This window comes from Myotis daubentonii, chromosome 5, assembly GCF_963259705.1.
Source record: "Myotis daubentonii chromosome 5, mMyoDau2.1, whole genome shotgun sequence".
Lineage (NCBI taxonomy): Eukaryota > Metazoa > Chordata > Mammalia > Chiroptera > Vespertilionidae > Myotis > Myotis daubentonii.
The window spans coordinates 18,374,034-18,392,249 of NC_081844.1; the positions used below are offsets into that span (position 1 = coordinate 18,374,034).

At 59.0% G+C, this 18,216-nt stretch overlaps 2 protein-coding genes across 7 annotated transcripts; both read left to right on the forward strand.

Moving 5' to 3' along the window:
• Positions 1-1,535: 1,535 nt before the first annotated feature.
• GMIP (GEM interacting protein) lies at positions 1,536-11,315 on the forward strand. Of its 4 annotated transcripts, XM_059696061.1 has the most exons (22): positions 1,561-1,691; positions 1,979-2,111; positions 2,621-2,705; positions 3,087-3,162; positions 3,271-3,328; positions 3,938-4,063; positions 4,144-4,208; positions 4,313-4,420; positions 4,972-5,052; positions 5,129-5,299; positions 5,390-5,527; positions 5,894-6,090; positions 6,407-6,513; positions 6,583-6,672; positions 6,963-7,040; positions 7,114-7,268; positions 7,554-7,742; positions 7,845-7,982; positions 8,085-8,281; positions 8,576-8,963; positions 10,277-10,343; positions 10,471-11,315. In XM_059696061.1, the coding sequence occupies exons 2-22, from the start codon at positions 2,069-2,071 to the stop codon at positions 10,845-10,847; spliced, it is 2,934 nt and encodes a 977-aa protein (XP_059552044.1). In that variant the 5' UTR covers positions 1,561-1,691; positions 1,979-2,068; the 3' UTR covers positions 10,848-11,315. The 4 variants fall into 4 exon arrangements, with proteins under 4 accessions (XP_059552045.1, XP_059552046.1, XP_059552044.1 ...); XM_059696062.1 differs by lacking the exon at positions 1,979-2,111 and having other exon boundaries at positions 1,536-1,691; XM_059696063.1 differs by lacking the exon at positions 1,979-2,111 and having other exon boundaries at positions 1,552-1,691; positions 2,559-2,705.
• On the forward strand, positions 9,312-15,569 carry LPAR2 (lysophosphatidic acid receptor 2). 3 transcript variants are annotated; one of them, XM_059696066.1, is made up of 3 exons: positions 9,312-10,343; positions 13,278-14,019; positions 14,723-15,569. In XM_059696066.1, the coding sequence occupies exons 2-3, from the start codon at positions 13,287-13,289 to the stop codon at positions 15,034-15,036; spliced, it is 1,047 nt and encodes a 348-aa protein (XP_059552049.1). In that variant the 5' UTR covers positions 9,312-10,343; positions 13,278-13,286; the 3' UTR covers positions 15,037-15,569. The 3 variants fall into 3 exon arrangements, with proteins under 3 accessions (XP_059552049.1, XP_059552050.1, XP_059552048.1); XM_059696067.1 differs by lacking the exon at positions 9,312-10,343 and adding an exon at positions 11,794-11,916; XM_059696065.1 differs by lacking the exon at positions 9,312-10,343 and adding an exon at positions 12,087-12,244.
• Positions 15,570-18,216: the final 2,647 nt, after the last annotated feature.

An 18,216-nucleotide genomic window follows, 5' to 3' on the forward strand; every position in this document is an offset into this window, starting at 1 on the left:
CCTGTACACGCAAGGGGTCACTGGGAGGGTGGGTGTTCTCCGAGGAAGGTCCTGGCACCGCCCAGAGGGTTGTTTGAGGTTAAGGACACCCTCTGCAGGAGTCGGGGCTTGGGTAGGCCGAGCTTCCAGCCCAGAGCTCTGCATATTCCCTGGTTTAATAAGCACCCCCGTATGTCAGCTTCACATTTTCACACCTCAGGCACTCGGGGGAGGCTTAGGATCTATGGCTTTTTCCCCTTTTCAGTTATATGCAAAATGGCAGCATGCCGTCTCTGCATGGTGTCTTATATGTGAGGAAGTTCAATCCACACCATTAGAATGCTGACTCAGGCTGGGGTCCTGAGGCATTTGGGTGCTGTTGCCATTTCAGTCACAGCCAAACTGACCCAGCAGCCTGGCTCTGCCCTCACAATGACTGTCCTTCCTTTCAAAGGGCGCTCAATGCAATCGGCAATGTCAGAGCAGGCAGCACGAGAGCAGCCGGTTGGAGATAACAGCGAAAAACTTTAGGAAGCAAAGTTACAAACATGGAAGTCTAATTACAACCAGAAATTCCACTGAGTGAAGAGTGGGTGCATTTTTATAACAGAAGCTGCTTGTGACCACCTCAGGCCAGGGGACCCAGACTCACACTTCTGGGCCGCCTGCCCACCGATGCTAATTGGGGAGCTCAGTCCTTTCCTGCCCTCGGTCGGTCATCCTCGGTAGCCCACCCCGTCTGCTTCCCCAGTGAGTGGAGTGTAGCCTGCAGGCCTTGGGAGGCCTTGGGAAGCAGCAGGAACCAGCCGTGGATACCTGTGAGCATGAGCACTGGCTGGCCAAGGTCCCGGGGGGTAGTGGCCCCAGACTGCAGCCTGCAGAGGGTTGCTGTGGTCATGTGGAATGTAGAGGGAGGCCAGATCCCTGCGACAACTTGAGGCGACTCAGGAGAGCAGTCTGGAATTGGGTTTGCCAGGGATGATTGGGGGGTCAGGGGAGGGTTTCTGTGCCGCCCTCATCACTACCCCATCCCACCCCAGGCCTGAAAAGAACTGAGGGCTACGCTGTGCTGTAATTGGCCCTCAAGAGCCTGATCTAACTTTGAGGGTCACTGGGAGTCCCCCAGGCCAGGAGTTTCTGGGCACAAAGTGTTAGGTGACTTCTGATTCGCCTGTAATTGGGCAGGACTGCGGGCCTCCACAAGGGGCTCCATGTCTCTAGTCGGGCTGGACGGGTTCAGGGGTCCACGGAGCCCTGAGCAGGATGTCACTGGGTGTGTGGAAGGGTCGAAAACCGGTGGACTCGGGTCACTCCTTGGGGAGTGTGCTGGCGCTTTGGGACCGCGCAAAGATCTGGGAAGGAGAACCCTGGCCAGGATGGAGTCCTGGAGTGCCCAGGTGTGCGGTGGCCGCCCAGGAGGCACTGGCCTTACAGCATCTCTGCCCTTGCGCAGGGAGCTCCTTCAGCGCTTCCGAGCCTGGGGGCGTGGCCTCGGGCAAGGGCGTGTTTCGCTTAATAAAGTGGGGGCGTGGCCTCGGGCAAGGGCGTGTTTCGCTTGATAAAGTGGGGGCGTGGCCTGCCATGGGGCGGGGAGACGCGGAAGCTGGTGGTAGCCCGAGCAGAAAATCTGGGCTAGGCCCAGCCGGCGGTTCCATCATCTCAGTCCCTGTCCCCACCGAGCAACCTGTAGGCCATGGACGCAGCAGAGCCGGGTAGGCGGTCTGGGAATCGGGATCAAGAGGGGCATCAGCCATACCCGCTCCCTAAATTGAGGGCCTATGGTTGTCCCTCTCTGTCCTAGAGCAGGGGAAGGAGTTCCTGAATGGGGAGGACGCCGGGGATCCTCCATTGTGGGCACCGTCCCCCCCAAGCCGAGAGGAGCCCGGGACACCAGTCCCTGACCCCCTCCCCCTTGGAGTCTTCACCCCGGATGCCTGGTTGAAGGGGCCCAGGAAGGGGAAGTGGCTGCTTCTGCTTTTGATATTTGTGATGGGGGCAGGGTGCAACAACCGCGGATGGAGAGGGGAGAGGGCGACAGCGCAGCAGGGTCCGCACCTGCTGCTCCGCAGCCCAGGGAGGAGCAACGCTGATGGGGCCCCCAGAAGAAGGGCGGGAGGAGCTGTTACAGAAATGTAGCAAGTTTCCGCTTGTTGGGGGGCTGTCGTTTGTGTCTCTCTGTGCATGTTGAGTGTCAGTCCTCAGTCTTCATGGCCCGATGGTTCGGTCTGCCAGTGTTTCTGCCACAGCTCTCTGCCTGTCTGTCCCATGTGTATTTCCATCTGTCTGGCCTGAGTTCCATGTGGCTCCATTGCCAGGCTGGCTCTCGCCCCTGGGGACAGTGTGACTGCATCTGGGGCATCTGTTTTGTCTCTTTGCCTCTGAGCCCGTGTGTTTGTGGCTGTCTCTGCTCTCTGTGTTGGGCTGTGCCTGAGTCCATCTGCCTGGCAAAGTCAGCCCCACCCACCCAAGCCCACCCTCCCTCCATTCCAACTCAGGCACCCACCCCATCCCACACTCCCTACAGAACCAGAACTTTCTGTCTTGCTCCTCTTTCTTTCTCTCTCCCCACCTCCAAACAGCCACCGGAGGTGCTGTGGACTGAAGGAGGCTTCGTGTACCCATACATGACCCCCGCTTTCAGGGCTTCCCCCGGCTCCTGAGAGCAGGAAGAGGTACAGTGACATCTTTCGGAGCCTGGACAACCTTGAAATTTCGCTGGGGAACGCGTGAGTCTCAGACTGGGTCGCCCCCAAATCCTGCCAAAATCTCCAAAACACCCAAATTTCACCCCCCCAAAATCCACTGGAAAACCCTATAGTGGTCCTAGAACCCCCACATATCCTCTGGTGACCCCTTAAAACATTTGAGACCCCTATAATCCCACTCTCTGAATCCCAAAGTTACCTGTAACCTGTCAAACTCTGTTTCCTGTCTCATAAAAAAGCTCACCTGGTTGTCCCCCAAAACCCCATCCCTTAGACCTCCCAGATACAAGAGATGTCACTGAGGTGGTATCAGGACCATCTGCCAAAATTCCCTGGGACCCTCAGCACCCTGAGCGGGACAGCCTGGGTGGAGGGTGGTACCCTGATACCCTTACCTCCCAGGACCCTTGAGATGCTGGCTGGAGACCCTATACTTTCAGGAGACCCAGAGCCTGACAAGACCCCCTCGGCCACTGTGGTGAGAGGTGGAGCCAAGGGGGCAGGAAGGAGGGCCTCCAGGAGGAGGGGCTTTAAGGAGGGGCCCCCTGCCCTGCATGTTCCTGAATGCTGTCTCCCTCCCCCTCAGACCAGTGAAACCAGCCATTGGAGTGGCCCCTCCCCAGAGGGTCCTGCACCCCTTACAGGTAGGGGGGTTTGAAGCCAGGAGGTGGGGGCAGAAAGTTCTTCCCTTAAGTCAGCGGTTCTCAAACTGTGGGTCGCGACCCCTTTGGAAGTCGAACGACCCTTTCACAGGGGTCGCCTAAGACCATCGGAAAACACATATATAATTACATATTGTTTTTGTGATTAATCACTATGCTTTAATTATGTTCAATGTGTAACAATGAAAATACATCCTGCAGATCAGATATTTACATGACGATTCATAACAGTAGCAAGATTACAGTTATGAAGTAGCAACGAAAATCATTTATGGTTGGGGGTCACCTCAACATGAGGAACTGTTTTAAAGGGTCGCAGCATTAGGAAGGTTGAGAACCACTGCCTTAAGTCATCACCGACTGCCTGTCCTGTGCACCTGGGACACTGCAGTGCACAGAGCGGATGTGAGCCCCTGCCCTCAGGGAGCCCCAGTCTGGGTGGAGAATCCGCATAAAATTGCAAGTCATTGTAAAGGGTATTTTGGGGAGTCATAGGGTGTAGAATAAAGGTCACTGGTCAGGTCTAGAGTGAGGTTAGGGTTTCAAGGGAGTTTAGGATTCAGAGGTCAGAGGTCCACCTGTCTGCCCCAGGGGAGGAACTGGACTTGCGGCTCATTCGGACCAAGGGTGGTGTGGACGCAGCCCTGGAGTATGCCAAGACCTGGAGCCGCTATGCGAAGGAGCTGCTAGCCTGGACCGAGAAGAGAGCCAGCCTTGGTGAGGGTCCTTCCACCGGCCCCAGGCTCCAGGCAGCTCCCCCTCCCTGCCCAGCTCAGACCCTTGCTGTCTCCCCCCAGAGCTAGATTTTACCAAAAGCATTATGAAGATCGCCGAGGCTGGCAAGGTGTCAATCCACCAGCAGGTAACCATGACCAGCCCCCCTCCCCCCCAGAGCCCAAACCCTTTGGAAAGAACCACAGCCCAACCCCAACCCTAGATCCTCAGCATCTTCCACCCCCACCCCAGAGCCACATGCCCCTGCAATACATCTACACCCTGTTTCTGGAGCACGACCTCAGCCTGGGAGCCCTGGCCATGGAGACAGTGGCCCAGCAGAAAAGAGACTACTACCAGGTGAGGGAGCCATGCTGCCCACGCACCATTCCATTCACTCCACTCAGCGTCAGGGCTCTTTGCTGATGAGGAAGCTAAGGCCCATGCATGCTGAGGAACTTGACCAAGGTTACCCAGCAGAGATTCAAACCAGGCTTCCTGTGCAATTGCAAAACTGCATTTGTTTGTTGGTGGGGCGCAAGGTGAGGTGCTGGGTGTTCCCAGGAAGAGTCTCTTGGCATCTCTGGATCAAGGCAGAAAGGATGAAGTGACCACTAAGTCTTCTTGTTGGGACACGGAGTGGGGGTGACGGTGTCACCGGGGGGTGGCTGGTCAGGGTCATCCTGGGGGCAGGACCCCGCAGGAGTGGGACCTAGGCAGAGGTACATTCAGGGTCTGAGGCAGGGACTGGCTCTCCGTGGAGATGGAGTGAGTCCTGGTACCCTGGGTGAGAAGACCCTCTGGGAGACTGCAGACCCTGAAAAGGATCCAGAGGGTGACAGGCACCTGGCCTCAGGGAACGGAAGGACCAGTGGCCCTGAGGCAGCATCCCCGTCCCCCATCATTGCCAGCCCCTGGCCGCCAAACGGACTGAGATTGAGAAGTGGCGGAAGGAGTTCAAGGAGCAGTGGATGAAAGAGCAGAAGCGGATGGTGAGGCCCGGATGGGTGAGGATGAGCTAGGGGAGGGGAGGAAGGGGCACTGACTGTGCTCCTGCCCTTCCCCCAGAACGAAGCGGTGCAGGCACTGCGGAGAGCCCAGCTCCATTACCAGCATCGCAGCGAGGACCTGCAGGTGCGCACCCAGGCATCCTCAGAGGACCCAGCCCCCCAGGCCTCGCCGGGACAGAGCAAACAGCAAGAGCGGCGGAGGCGCTCCCGAGAGGAGGCCCAGGCCAAGGTGGTGACCCTGCCCCTCGGCCCCCTAGTGCTTCAGTGCTCCCCACCCCATGCTGTCTCCCACCTGTACCCCTGGCCTTGCTTTCTCCAGGTGCAGGAGGCAGAGGCGTTGTACCAGGCCTGCGTCCGTGAGGCCAATGCGAGGCAGCAGGACTTAGAGGCCACCAAACAGCGAATCGTGTCACACATACGCAAGCTGGTGCTGCAGGGGGACGAAGTGATGAGGCGGGTGAGACCCTACCCCAAGCCGAGCGCCCCTCCCTCCTGGCATCTCTGGATCCAGGCAGAAAGGATGAAGTGACCGCTACGTCTTGTTGGGACACGGAGTGGGAGTGACGGTGTCACCGGGGGGTGGCTGGTCAGATCCTAAACTGCCTAGATGGTACCAGGACCCACTCCATCTCTACGGATGGCCAGTCCCTGCCTCAGACCCTCGATGTACCTCTGCCTAGGTCCCACTCCTGTGGGGTCCTGCCCACAGGATGACCCTGACCGGCCACCAACCCCCCAGTGACACCCTCATCCCTAGGCTGCCTCCCACTGTCTGACTCCACGCCCCCTCTCATGTGTGGTCTCCATGGTCTCCACCTGGCAGGTGACCCTGGGACTGTTCCGGCTTCGAGGCGCGCAAGCAGAGCGTGGTCCCCGCGCCTTTACCGCCCTGGCCGAGTGCTGCGCGCCCTTCGAGCCTGGCCAGCGCTACCAGGAGTTCGTGCGGACACTGCAGCCAGAGGCCCCGCCGCCGCCACCACCTGCCTTCTCTTTCCAGGAGTTTGTTCCTACCCCGCACAGGTGGGCCCCTAGGAGCAGAGTCAGGAAGGAGCCCCAGACATGGGCCGGGCTGTTGGCGTCTTGGGCTGAGAACTTGGGGTCAAAGAACTCAAAGCCTCAGCACTTGGAGTTAGTACCCAAGGCTCTCATCCGAGAAGCGGGGGTTGTCCCAGTCCTGGGAGGGTCAGGACTTTAAGATCGCTGCACTGGCCACATGCTCATACACCTCAGGGCTTGCAGACCCAAGTACTTGGAGTTGGATCCCAGATGCGGAGCCTGGGTGCTATCGCCTTGGCCAGTGTCCTGGTTCTCAGAGCCCTCAAACCTGTCCTCTCAGCTCCCCTCTAGACACAAAGAAAAAGCTCTCCGGCCCCCCACCTCCTCGGTTGGATGAGAATGCAGCTGAGCCAGGCCCTGGGGAAGACGCAGGCGCCGGCTGGCAGGGTGAGTGCAGTGAGGGCTGGGAGGAGTGGTGCTGGGGAGGGTCGTCCTCACTGACCTCTCTCCTCCTAGGGACTCCGGGCCCCGCTCCAGGCAGCGATGTGGACAGCGTGGGCGGTAGCAGCGAGTCTCGATCCCTGGACTCTCCCACTTCCAGCCCAGGTGGGGCCAGGACCTGGCCCTGACCCACTCCTAACTCTGACCCTCCTCCAGCCCTGGCCAGGCTCTGACCTTTAATCTCTAACCTACCCTTCGACCTTTAACCTACCCACACTCCTGACCTATTTCTTCAGCCTCTGACCTATCTGACCCCCCACATACACACCTTCAACCCTTTCCCCAAGGATATCTGGGGGTGGTTCTGAAAGGCCTGAAAACTAGGAAAGTCTGCTTAGTTTTGGAACTTCCCCATGACCCCTATGACCCCAACCTCTGGGACCCTCTGACTCCAGGCCCTGGTACGAGGCGGCTGGTGAAGGTCTCATCCACAGGCACTGAGTCTTCAGATGACTTTGAGGAGCGAGACCCTGGTAAGGCTGGAAGCAGGTGGGGCAGGACGGGGGCAGGGAGGGACCAGGCCCCCCTCACCCTACTTTCCCACAGACCTGGGAGATGGGCTTGAGAACGGGTCCGGCAGCCCCTTCAGGAAGTGGACGCTCTCCAACGCAGCCCAGACTCACCGGCTGCGGCGACTGAGGGGCCCAGCCAAGTGCCGCGAGTGTGAGGCCTTCATGGTCAGCGGGACCGAATGTGAGGAGGTGTGGCCCGGGCCGATGACCCAGTGCTCTCTGCTGACCCCACTGACCTCCCCGAGCCCCAGGCACCTCCATGACCTGTATTCCTGTGACCTTCCTGCCCCTGGACCAGCCCTGATCGAATGATTGCCATGAGCTTCCCGTTCCCGATCCTCCCAACCTTCACTTCTGCTGACCCCCCATGACCTCCCTGACCTTTTTTTTAGGAAACTGTTCTTTATTTATGCAAAACATTTTCTAAATTACTTTTTATTTGCTACCAATGAATTTGCTCCCACCCACCCGCAGTGCTTTCTGACCTGCCACAAGCGCTGCCTTGAGACTCTGCTGATCCTCTGTGGACACAGGCGGCTCCCAGCCCGGACACCCCTCTTCGGGGCCAACTTCCTGCAGCTGCCCAGGGACTTCCCGGAGGAGGTGCCCTTTGTCGTCACCAAGTGCACGGCTGAGATAGAACAGCGCGCTCTGGGTGTGCAGGTGCTACCTTGACCCTTGACCTTTGACCATCCCCAGCAATGGCCCGGCCCTCTCCATGGCTGGATTACTACCCAGGTGTTTGTTTCCCACCCTGCCCCACAGGGCATTTATCGGGTCAGCGGGTCCCGGGTCCGAGTGGAACGGCTGTGTCAGGCTTTCGAGAATGGCCGAGCGTTGGTGGACCTGTCTGGGAACTCACCTCATGATGTCTCAACTGTGCTCAAGCGATTCCTCCAGGAGGTGGGTGCCCAGGGGACAGGGCAGGGCCAGCTGGGCAGGCTGAGGCTAAGGACCCTCTGCAGCCCACCCACACCCATGTTCCCTCTGCCATTCCACCCCCAGCTCACTGACCCCGTGGTCCCCTCCCACTTCTACGATGCCTTCATCTCTCTGGCTAAAACCCTGCATGCGAACCCCGGGCACGACTCTGAGACCCCAAGTCCCAGTCCTGAGGTGATTCGCTTGCTGAAGACCCTCTTGGTGCAGCTGCCTGACTCTAACTACAACACCCTGCGGCATCTGGTGGCTCATCTGTTCAGGTGTGCACTGTCCCTGACCTTGAAGTGGATCTGTGACTACTGGACATGTGACTACTGACCCCTGACACTGACCTCTGACCTTTGCATGTATTTTCTAAGCTCTGAGCCTTCATACATGACTTCTGACTTTCGGTGCCTACTCCTGCACCCCTTGGCTGGGCATAGAGCTGCTGGTCTCCAACTATGACCAGGGCACTGACCGTGACTTGGGCAAGTCACCACTAGTCCGGCCTCCAGGTCCCACCTGATAAGTGATGACTGTGCACTCTGTGCCTTTCCTTCTCCTCACCCCAGGGTGGCTGCACAGTTTGAGGAAAACAAGATGTCTGCCAACAACTTGGGCATTGTGTTTGGACCTACGCTGCTGCGGCCACCGGACGATCCTGGGGCAGCTGCCACCGGCTCTGTTACCTGCCTCCTGGACTTCGGGCACCAGGCCCAGCTTGTCGAGTTCCTCATAGTGCACTATGAGCAGATCTTTGGGATGGACGAGCTCCCCCTGGCCACTGAGCTCCCACCTCAAGACCCCAGCCCAGGCCCTGGGCCCCTCACAACCAGCCCCCAGCCAGCACCCCCATACCTTGCCCCAGATCCCCTGCCCCCAACCTTACCCTCAGATTCAGACCCAGACCCTGAGCCCCACAGTGCCCTGGAGAAGCAGCCCGAGGTCATGCCCTCTGAGGTAGGAACCAGCTGGGCCCACAGACATGGGGAGGGTCCTTTCTCCATTTCATCTTCTCATTCGCTCTCCTCCCTTCCTTTCCCTTTAAAATGTTCTCTTTCACTCCTTCCTTACGTACCCTGTGCTCATTCTAGAAGGAGAAGTGAGGAGTGGAACTGGGGAGGGGAGGGAGCGTTAATCATGGAGTGACAACAGGATACAGCCCTGCAGAGGGGGATCATTCATCCCTTCAACAGAATACTTATTTAACACCTACTATGTGCCAAGCATTGCTTTAGGCATATACATCAGTGAGCAGAATATTCAAAGACCCTGTTCTCTTGGTGCCTGCATTCTCATGGGAAAGAAACCAGCAATAAACAAGAAATATGATACAGAGTTAGTTATATAGGATGTTACATGGTGACAAGTACTATAGAGGAAAGAAAGAGTAGCATAAGGTAAGGGATATCAGGGACAGGAGGTGAGAGGTGATGGACAGTTTGTAGCAGTAAGTAGGATGGTGTGGGCAGGTCTCTTGGAGAAGGTGGATTTGAACAAAGACTGGGAGGATGTGAAGGAGAAATAAGCCAGGGAAGGGCAGGGTAAGTGCGTTCCAGGCAAAGGGAATGGCCAATGCAAAGGCCCTGAGGTGGGAGCATGCCTGGTGTGTTCAGGGCACAGCTCCGTGGTGTAATGAATGAAGGGAAGGCGAGGCCAAAGAGGTCACCTACTACGTGAGCACTTTACAGGCTTCCTGTCATTCTCGCCACAGCCCCGAGCGGCAGACACTGTTAGTGAAAACCATTTACAGAGGAGACCCCTTGGGAGGTTTCCTGGTCCCTCGGGTTCCGCTACACCTGCCACTCCTGAGCGTGCAGACCTCCTCCACTGCAGTCCCTAGGGTTGCTGGTGAGAGGTAGGACTCTGAGAGCTGGAATGACTCAAAGTGCTCAGGACGGTTCTGACTCATAGAAAGAGCTCCGGCTGCTATCAGCATTCAGCTAAAGGCAGACTAGGGAGACGGTACAGCTAACTGGGCATAAGACTGCAGAGAACAGAACAGGAAGGAGCGTCGCCTCATCCTAGTGTGGAGATGAGTAAGTCACAGCCTGGTTGGCTTCTGCTGAACCCGGGCGGCCCAGCCCTCACAGCCCACAGGGGAGACCAGTAACATTGCTCTGCACAGCAGGGCAGTTAAGGGCACCACATCGTCCCAGACACCAAAACTACACAGGAACGTGCATGTCCAGGAACAAACTCTCGGTTCTCCAAGAGTCGCAGAGAACTGGGATTTTATTGTGGGGGTCTTGGTCTTGGGTTTCTCCCTACAGATTCTAACTCCACAGAGTGACCAGAGAGAGGAAGTGGCCCAAGACACCAAAGAGGAGAGAGGGGAAGGTGAGTGTGTTGGGAGTAAACCGGGAGTTCTGGGGTACCCTGCCCGGGTAGCTCGGCAGAGAGATGACTCCCGGGAGGGATGTCCAGAGGACGAGTGATGCTCAGCAGTGACCACCCCATTCCGCAGTGTCCAGCCAAGGCCCCGAGGACTCACTCCTGGGGACACAGTCCCGTGGCTACTTCAGCCGCCAGCCCGTGAAGTATCACCGGGGGGGCGTGCGGCCTGTCACCCACCAGCTGTCCAGCCTGGCCCTGGTGGCTTACAAAATTGACGAGGAGACGCCTGTCACATCAGGGCCTCAAGGGAGCTTGCGGGGCAGGGGACCGGGCCCTGCTGCAGCCTCCCCTGAGGGCAATCCACCGCGCCGCACCCCACTGCCCAAGCACTTTGAGATCACCCAGGAGACAGCCCGGCTGCTCTCCAAGCTGCACAGAGAGGAGGTGCCCACGGCCACCTGCTGCCCGGACCTTCCGCCTGAGGATGAGGAAGTCGAGCGTCTCTGACCAGCCCAGCCCTCTGACCAAGTGGCCCAGGACTGAGGACATAGACTCACTTCTCCCCAGTTCAATGTTGGGGGATCAGGAGAGTTCCTATAAGGAAAAACTACAGGCCTGGGGGAAGACTAAACCCTTTTGGGGACAGTGTACCAGGATCCCCCCACGAGACACGGGTTACTGCCAAGCGTCAGGGCCACTCAGGTTCAGCGGTCACTCAGGGTCAATACTCAGGTCCAATACAGGTCACAGGATCCTTGGGGTCCGCCCTAGTCTCTGACCCCTTGGACAGGGGTACCGTTGGCTACTTTGGTCGTGGCCACTTCCCCACCTCAGCCCACCTCCTTCGCTGACCCCAAGTGACCTGCTTCTGGAGTGGGGGGAGTGACAGCCAGATACATCCCGGCCGGCCGGTCGGTCGGTCGGTCGGTCGTGCCTGGGGTCTGACGGCCCCTGAATAAACTGTGTCCTTATGCCCGTCAGTGTCTTTCTTTGCCAGGTGAGGGCAGCAGCCTGTGGCCCCGTTTTACCACCAGGGAAACCAAGGCCGCCTTTCTTTGGGCACCGATAGGCGGTCAGGCTGGACGGGGGCACCGAGCTGAGTCATGCCACCCGGCCCTGCGGGAACTCCCGGCCCGTCCTGCATAACCAAATATAACAAAGTGAAGATAACCCGGACAATGGAGCTGTGTGCTCTGGGCCGGGCTGCGGGAGCCCAGGGCCCGGGCAGGGGGCAGCGCCGCCGGGGCGGGGAGGCGCGGGGGCGGCACTTCGAGAAACCAGCGCGGCGGGACCCGACAGCCAGCCGAGGAGGTCGGCAGAGGGCGGGGGCCGCGGCGCGGGCATCTCCCGCCGGGAGCCCGCGGTGGGGCGGGGGTCCGGGCGGTGGGCCCGGGCGGATCAGGGCGGGGCCTGGAGCTCGGCGGCGGATTGGACGCGAGGGAGCGGGGCTGGGCCGGGCCGGGGTGCGGACCCTGGGACCCCCGGAGCCGAGCCCGGGCGGCGCGAGGTCACGGCGGGAGTTCTCCAGCCGCGAGTGACTCAGCCGCCCCGAGGCCCGAAACTGCGGGCGCGCGAGGTGTGCGGGGACGGGCGGGGGTCCCACGCCGGAAGTGGAGAGGGGCCGCGAGGCGGGAGGAAATGGGGGACCGCGGTTCCGGGCGACCCTGTGCTCCGCGGGCGGCGGGGGCGGGGCGGGGCCCCCCAGGGGCGGGGGCGGGGCGCCGGGGCTGGGCCGGGACCGGCTGGGACAGGACCGGGAGGGCGGCACCGCCTCCCGCGCCGTGTGCTGCCCGCGCTGAGCGCACTCACACTTGCGCTCCCTGCGCGCTCGCTGGGCCATGGGTGCCCGGCCCGGCCCTCCGTGCTGCGCGGCCGCCCGGTCTGCGGCGTGAAGGACCGCCTAGGTGAGGCCGGCGCGGACGGGGCGGGTGGGCCGGGCCCCCGGGAGGGTGTGGCGCCTGCCCGCGGGGCCCAGGTGCCGCCCTCCTCCCCTCACCCTCCTCCCAGCCTGGGCGCTCGAAAGCCCCGCCGGCTGCGCCCTTCGCGGAGGCCACCGGAGCCCGCGTCCCCCGAGCGGCCTGACCCCGCCCGCACCGGCAGCGCTCTCGTCCGAAGCCCGTCGCCCAACTCCCGGGCTGTCCGCTCGGCCCCAGTCACCCCCAGGCCCAGCACCACCGCCTGCGGGGCCCCAGCAGAGGCCCCACCGCGCGCACATGCCCCTGAGCTCTGCTCTCTGCAGCGACCCCGACACTGAGCTTACCTCCCTCCCCGCTCACACCCCTTTGTCCTGCCCTAACCCAGCCTCCCCGACCAGAACAGACTGGACCCAGACTGGTGGAACTGGGCAGATGGATTTTGTTTGTTCCTTTAGGCTACAAAACAGAACCAACTGGGGGGCGGGCGGGAGACACACAAACAAACAAACCCAGCCAGTTGTTTGATTTGGGAGGTAACTTCTGTAAGAGTCTTTTTCTTTCTTTTTCTTTTTTTTTTTTCTGTTAACTCTCACCCGAGGATATTTTTCAAGAGTGTAAGGGAGGGAGAAAGAGAGAGAGAAACATTGATGAGAGAGACAGTCAGTTGGCTGCCTCTGGCTCACACTCTGACCAGGGATGGAGCCTGCACCCTCGGTGCGGACCCTTGACCGGAATCAAACCCGGGACCCTTCAGTCCACAGGCCGACGCTCTATCCAGTGAGCTAAGCCAGCTAAGGCTGTGAGAGTCTTATTTGTAAATGAGCAACAGCTGTCCCACCAGCACCCCACAACCCACGGAGCTTGCTTTTCTAGGTCACTCTGGTCCCCCAAACACCACTTTGCCCTGAGGCCTTTGAGTTTGAGAGCTTTGGCCTTCTTGTCCTGATCCTGCCTGTGTGCTGCTCCTTTCTGCGTCCTTCCCACACGTGCCGCCCGCATTGACCTTTTCCTCTGCCCCCAGGTGGTCACCATGGCCCAGTGCTACTACAACGAGACCATCGGCTTCTTCTACAACAACAGTGGCAAGGAGCTGAGCTCCCACTGGCGGCCGAAGGACGTGGTGGTGGTGGCCCTGGGCCTGACGGTCAGCGTGCTGGTGCTGCTGACCAACCTGCTGATCATCGCGGCCATCGCCTCGAACCGTCGCTTCCACCAGCCCATTTACTACCTGCTTGGCAACCTGGCCGCCGCTGACCTCTTTGCCGGCGTGGCCTACCTCTTCCTCATGTTTCACACTGGCCCGCGCACAGCCCGGCTCTCGCTCCAGGGCTGGTTCGTGCGGCAGGGTCTGCTGGACACCAGCCTGACGGCCTCGGTGGCCACGCTGCTGGCCATCGCCGTGGAGCGGCACCGCAGCGTGATGGCCGTGCAGCTGCACAGCCGCCTGCCGCGTGGCCGCGTCGTCATGCTCATTGTGGGCGTGTGGGTGGCTGCGCTGGGCCTGGGGCTGCTGCCCGCCCACTCCTGGCACTGCCTCTGTGCCCTGGACAGATGCTCACGCATGGCCCCCCTGCTCAGCCGCTCCTACCTGGCGGTCTGGGCCCTGTCCAGCCTGCTCGTCTTCCTGCTCATGGTGGCTGTCTACACCCGCATATTCTTCTACGTTCGTCGGCGGGTGCAGCGCATGGCGGAGCATGTCAGCTGCCACCCCCGTTACCGCGAGACCACGCTCAGCCTGGTCAAGACTGTTGTCATCATCCTGGGTGAGTGGGACCCCACTTTCCCCCAACTCCTCCAAGACCTGATGGAGGAGTGTGATGGGAGGAGAGGATTTGGGTGGGGAAGGTTCTCCAAGGAGGTGATATCTGAGCAGAGACCTAATTGCTAGAGAAGGGGAAAGAGTTCCTGGCAGAAGGACAGAGAACCCCAGGCAGCAATTCCAGAGAGGAGAGCAGGTCAGCACAGCCTCAGAGGGCAGAGGTAGAAGTCAGATTTTGTTCTGAATTCCTTAAGGGGGTAACATGGTCACTGGCTGTTGCAATGTAGGATGGTCTGGGTGGGGGAGGCAGCAAGAGGCCTTCCCATTAGGATATACCTACCCCCACCCCCCACCCTCCCCCCCACACACACGCACAAACACACAAGAACAAGGAGTGACTCTTCCAATGGTCTCCTTCCCCCCACGGGGTAGCTGGCCTGTCCCACAGTGACGTCTTTTCCCCACAGAGCAGATCTCCATGTAGAAATGCCCAGGGCTCTGGCCACAGTGCACCAATTCAGAAAGGTGTCCCTTCTGGCAGATGAGTCAGTGTAAAGAGACCCTTCTTAGCAATTCTGCCCCATCACCCTGCCAAGCCAGCAAGACAAGCCTCCCTCGCACTGCAAACCACAGCTGTTGTCCACGCTCTGGACACCCCTCCAGGCCTGAGCTTGGAGCTGTGGGTCACCTCGGGCTCCATCCCGCAGGGGCGTTCGTGGTTTGTTGGACGCCGGGCCAGGTGGTGCTGCTCCTAGACGGCCTGGACTGCAAGTCCTGCAACGTCCTGGCTGTGGAGAAGTATTTCCTACTCTTGGCCGAGGCCAACTCCCTGGTCAACGCTGTGGTGTACTCCTGCCGCGATGCTGAGATGCGCCGCACCTTCCGCCGCCTCCTCTGCTGTCAGTGCCTCCGCCGGTCCACCCAGGAGTCTGCCCACTACACATCCTCCACCCGAGCAGGCGCCAGCACTCGCATCATGCTTCCTGAGAATGGCCACCCCCTGATGGATTCCACCCTTTAGCCAACCTTGGACTTCAGCGGGAGGCAGCAAGTGCCCGCTCGCACCCCTGACCACTTGTGGATGTGCCCGGTTCAACCCAATTTGAAGGACAGAATTAAAGGCAGACCCTCGGTCCGGATGCCAGACCTCCTCAGACACACACAGCTCTGCCTGCTCCGGGGCCTGGGCGTACGTGTCATCTCCAGGTGCCCGGGACAGTGTCAGATGGGGCACCGGAACTGGCTCTTCAATCATCTCAGGTTTGGGGGTTTTAACAGACATGTTCCTGTTTCACTGCACATCCCTGGTAAACCCTGTGGACTGCTTCCTTGTCCGTGGTGGTGTGTGTTAAAGGTCGGAGAGATGAGGACTCTCAGGCCATGATGCCCAAAGTCACAAGGACAGATCATGGATGCACCATGTGCCTGAGGCTGATTCCTCAGGGGCACAGAGTTTGTGGCCCCGTGAAGCCTCCGGGCTTGCCTGTCCCCGTTAGACTTGAGGGTACCCACAAGGAGGACATATTAAGGAGTAAACTTTTATTTTTCCTCTGAGGTCTGCAAAGCACTTTCCGTCGTCAGCTCAGTCTGTCACTGTGTCCCAGAATTGTCCATCTCTGCAGCCCTGTTCTTGTTCCCCTTCAGTCTCTGGCTGGCTGTTCCTCCGTCGCGCTTGGAGACTTAGATCTGTTCCCTCTTGTCTGTCGTCTCCACTTGTTCCCTTGCCTCCATCTTGCCAACTGCCTGTCTTCATCCTCTGGAGCTGAGTAGTTCATGGACCATGTGAGCCCTCTCTTTCCCGCCTGCCCTTTTGTCCCAGTCCAGGTTAACAGTCGCGCGTGTCCATCCCATTGCACACTGCACACCCACAGTCAGGGTAGGGGGATCCATGGAGCAGGGTGCCAGATTTGAGTGTTGCCATTTCGCAAGCTCCCCTGATGTCTGGCACACTGATAAGCACTTCCGGTGCATTATTTAACCATCACCTGCAGGTATTACACTTATTTTCAGGTGAGGACAGTGGCTTTGAGAGGTTGAGATCTGGCCCATGGTTCCACAGCTTTGAAAGGACACAGAGATGCATGCAGGGACTGGAGAGGCCCCTGGGGAAGGAGCTTCTGGTTCCCACAAAGTGTGAAATTGGTCACAAGCTCAGCCTGGCTTTTCCCACCTCACCCCACAGCCCCCCGAAGGCTTCAGACACACCAGACTCCTGATGAGGAGCCCCATCTCAGATGTTCATAGAAGCACCTGCTAGGCATAGTGCAGACCAGGGTCTGGATGCTCTGCTTCCACCTAAGGAGGAGCTGGGGTTATGTCGCTACTTCAGGTTCACACACAGAATAACAGCCGATTCTGAAAGCAGGCCTCCCATCAGAGGCCCAGTTCTTTTTTTTCTTTTTTTTAAGTTTTTTTTTTAAATACATATTTATTGATTTCAGAGAGGAAGGGAGAAGGAGAGAGAGAGAGAGAGAGAGAGAGAGAGAGAGAGAGAGAAACATCCATGATGAGAGAGAATCATTGATCAGCTGCCTCCTGCACGCCCCCCACTGGGGGTCAAGCCTGCAACCCAGGCACGTGCCCTTGACCGGAATCGAACCTGGGACCCTTCAGTGCGCAGGCCGATGCTCTATCGCCTGAGCCAAGCCGGCTAGGGCTGAGGCCCGGTTCTTAAGCTACTAATGTACGCATTGCCAAGGAACCAAAAACATCTAGGTCTGCGGTTCTCAACCTGTGGGTCGCGACCCCTTTGGCGGTTGAACAACCCTTTCACAGGGGTCGCCTAAGACCATCCTGCATATCAGATATTTACATTATAATTCATAACAGTAGCAACATTACAGTTATGAAGTAGCAACAAAAATAATTTTATGGTTGGGGGTCACAACATGAGCAACTGTATTTAAAGGGCCAGAAGGTTGAGAACCACTGATCTAGGTCCTTCTACATTACATGGGGCTGGGCTTCCCTTTGGGGAAACTCCCAGCCCTAAGGCAGCTTTGTGAGGAGGCAATAATGAACTGGGGTGCTGGGTACTTCTCCAGGGTCCAAAGTGGGCAGCATGGCGCCTGGGGCTGGGGCTGGGGCCTGCAACTCCAGAGGTGATGACCCAGGATGGCAGCTTCCAGCAGGTGCCTGGGCACCTGCCCATGAAAGATGCCGTCTTCGCCTCCACGGAGCTCTGGGCCTGTTGGGTAGACGTGTCATTTTGGGGGCCGAGGCAGCCGACCAATTCCTAGGACCTCGAAAGACAGCTCTGTGCTTCACCGGCTGAGCATCCTCCAGGTTCTAACTCACAGTCCTTGACTCTCCTTTGGGATTTCGTCCCACCAGTTTGCCCTCTCTTGCAGGTCTCTATTCTCTACCTGGTGACTTCAAGTTTTTGTCCCTGCTGGTCTCTGAAGCTTTCAAACACCCATCCCCTCACTCCATTCTCTAACGGACACCAAAGCTGCCCACTATTTTCAGGCCGCCTGTGCAAGAACTGTGCTAGCAGCTGACCTTCCTCAGCGGGCTTTCGCTCTCCGTGGCGCCCACGGCCTAGTACTTCCTGTTATTGGGGCCAAGTGTCAACTCTCATCAGGAAGCTTTTGAGGTTGTTCTTACACTGGCCCACATCACTCATTTCCATTCCCTGCTGTCTCTTGGGGGGGGGGGTCCCTAATCCAATCTCCAGGTGGTTACTGCATCTCCTCTCCAGCAGCGATGGGAGCCCTGCCCCGGAGGGCTGAGCCTGCATCTGGGGGCGGCCCTCAGAGCGAACAGGCTCCAGGCAGTCCACGAAATTGCGTAAGTAATTCTTGTCCAGTCTGTTCCTCTTCTCTCGAATGAGGAGCTGCTGTCTCGGGGTGCACCGCAGGTTGGTCTCCTGGAAGTATCCATTCGTTACCCATGTGGTAGCGTTTTCTGGGCCTGGAATGCTGCAGAGCAAGAGGATGAATAAACAAGAGAGTGGTCACGCTCAAGGCAGACCTTGTAAGGTGAACAGAACTAACTTGGACAGCTGAGAAACCCACTCCGTTCTCACCTCCCAGCACCATCCCGGTGCCCCTCAGGGAAGGGTGATGGAGCCTTGAGGGCCAAGGGAAATTCTGAGCAGGAAGGGGTGGCTGGGGGGACGGCGGGCTGCTCTGAGATGTGGGGGACCCTGAGGACCACTGAAGCAGGCGGAGCGGGTCTAGAGGAGGATGGGGGGGGGGGG

What these genes read in the sequence shown, in the direction of transcription:
- GMIP (XM_059696061.1), top strand. Translation starts at nt 2,069, where the DNA reads ATGGGGCCCCCAGAAGAAGGGCGGGAGGAGCTGTTACAGAAAT. An exon ending in CGCAGGCGCCGGCTGGCAGG is followed by an intron (nt 6,514 to 6,582) that starts GTGAGTGCAGTG and finishes CTCTCCTCCTAG; the next exon opens with GGACTCCGGGCCCCGCTCCA. An exon ending in AGCGCGCTCTGGGTGTGCAG is followed by an intron (nt 7,743 to 7,844) that starts GTGCTACCTTGA and finishes CCTGCCCCACAG; the next exon opens with GGCATTTATCGGGTCAGCGG.
- LPAR2 (XM_059696066.1), top strand. Translation starts at nt 13,287, where the DNA reads ATGGCCCAGTGCTACTACAACGAGACCATCGGCTTCTTCTACAACAAC. An exon ending in GACTGTTGTCATCATCCTGG is followed by an intron (nt 14,020 to 14,722) that starts GTGAGTGGGACC and finishes TCCATCCCGCAG; the next exon opens with GGGCGTTCGTGGTTTGTTGG.